The sequence below is a fragment of the Penaeus monodon genome, chromosome 34 (assembly GCF_015228065.2).
Source record: "Penaeus monodon isolate SGIC_2016 chromosome 34, NSTDA_Pmon_1, whole genome shotgun sequence".
Taxonomy (NCBI): domain Eukaryota; kingdom Metazoa; phylum Arthropoda; class Malacostraca; order Decapoda; family Penaeidae; genus Penaeus; species Penaeus monodon.
Genome location: NC_051419.1, coordinates 6,119,773 through 6,121,300, shown reverse-complemented (window position 1 = coordinate 6,121,300; position 1,528 = coordinate 6,119,773). Strand labels below are relative to the sequence as shown.

Genomic DNA, 1,528 nt, shown 5'->3' with positions numbered 1-1,528 from the left:
TTCTCCCCAAATATAAGGTTTGGGAAAATCAGGTGCTCTTTTGTACTTGTGGAGGCCATCTACGTGAAAAAAAAGTGGATAGTACATACTCCTGGTTCTCTGTATGGGTTTATGTTAATATCTTGTCATTTGCCACATTTTCCCATATTTTTCAGGGTGAAATATGTCAAGAACTCCCAAGGAAGGAAAGGAATCAAAACCGCACCGGGTGCGGTCACACACCATTATGGGTCAAGATGAGGTCGGCTCTGGGAAGAAGTCATACTGGCCAGAACTTGAGATAACAGGTGAGCTTTACTCGATGGAGAAGTTTGATTTGACGATTTCATTAATGTATGTTTTATACCTAGTAAGCTGTTAAATGGAAATAATTGTTTATTTATTTCACTGGTATTTATGTTCTGTTGTTTATACATGAAAGTGTGTTGTTTTGATGTTGTTGGTATAGTAGCCTTCAATGTGTCACTTTTATGTTGTGAGGACATTCTGGGCTCTGAGGTTTTGGTTAGAATGAAATGTTTTTCTGTATTTTGTTGTGTGGTATCAGAAACTGTGATAAGTGAATTTTGATAGTGACATAAGACTCGGAAAGTGAATGAAGGCTTTGTGCATCCTGTGGGCATGATGTTAACAGCAGCTGCAGCACCATGCAGGTTGCAATGTGTAGAACATGTCACACTTGACCTATATATAAAATCACTCTTTGGGGGATGAAGTGATATTTATGAAAAATGAAAAAAATCTGGAAAAGTGATATTTGAAATAATAATAAGAGTTGATGATAGATAAACAGAGTGGAGAAAGGAATGAAAATTGCTGTAGTTTAATGTACATGTACATGTACACTTTGCAAATAAGTTGATATGTGTAAATAAGATTTATACCCTTTGGATAGAGATGATCAAAACATTTTGCAGAATCCCTATTATCACCAAGGAAAAAGGAAATAAAAAGGAGCGAAAAAAGAGAAAAGGAAGTATGACGATAGATATTGAAAGTGTGATATTGTAAGCATTAGCCGTATTATAGGTGTAGTGTTTGGTACCAAGAGCTGTGTGTATTATTTCAGACAGGATATGCTTATACAGGAATTTTGATAACATTTCTGAAATCCCAACAACAACAAATTATGTATTACAGTTACCCTAGGCTATAGGAAATGTTTTATGTTGTAGTTATGAGGTTAAAAAATAGATTTTAAGAGAGCTATTTTTTCTTTCCCCTCCCCCATAATCTGGTAAAGTTATTGGGTTGGAAACAGGTTCCCCTTTTCATCCTGTGACCTTCCTTTACAACCCCTGACAGTGTCATTCAAAAGAAAATATGAAAATAATTTTGCACTGATTTATGTATCCTCTCAAAGTTATTGGTTGCTTTGGTGGAAATATGTTCTCATGTGTTTTCATAATCAAATTGATTATTATGAAATCATATGTTTTACATTTTATTAATAAAATAGTACCCTTAAATTTCTACTGATACTGTTTAGAAGTAACATGTAAATAGAGTTAAATTATTGTTTCACATT

General features: G+C 34.0%; 1 protein-coding gene across 1 annotated transcript in view; it reads left to right on the top strand.

Moving 5' to 3' along the window:
* The window catches only part of LOC119594795 (CCR4-NOT transcription complex subunit 6-like), a 24,751-nt gene that overhangs the window by 6,884 nt on the left and 16,339 nt on the right, over positions 1-1,528 (top strand). Inside the window, exon 2 of the mRNA XM_037943885.1 lies at positions 156-287. Coding sequence (XP_037799813.1) covers positions 164-287 — 124 coding nt within the window. The 5' untranslated portion in view covers positions 156-163. The remainder of the gene's footprint in view (positions 1-155; positions 288-1,528) is intronic.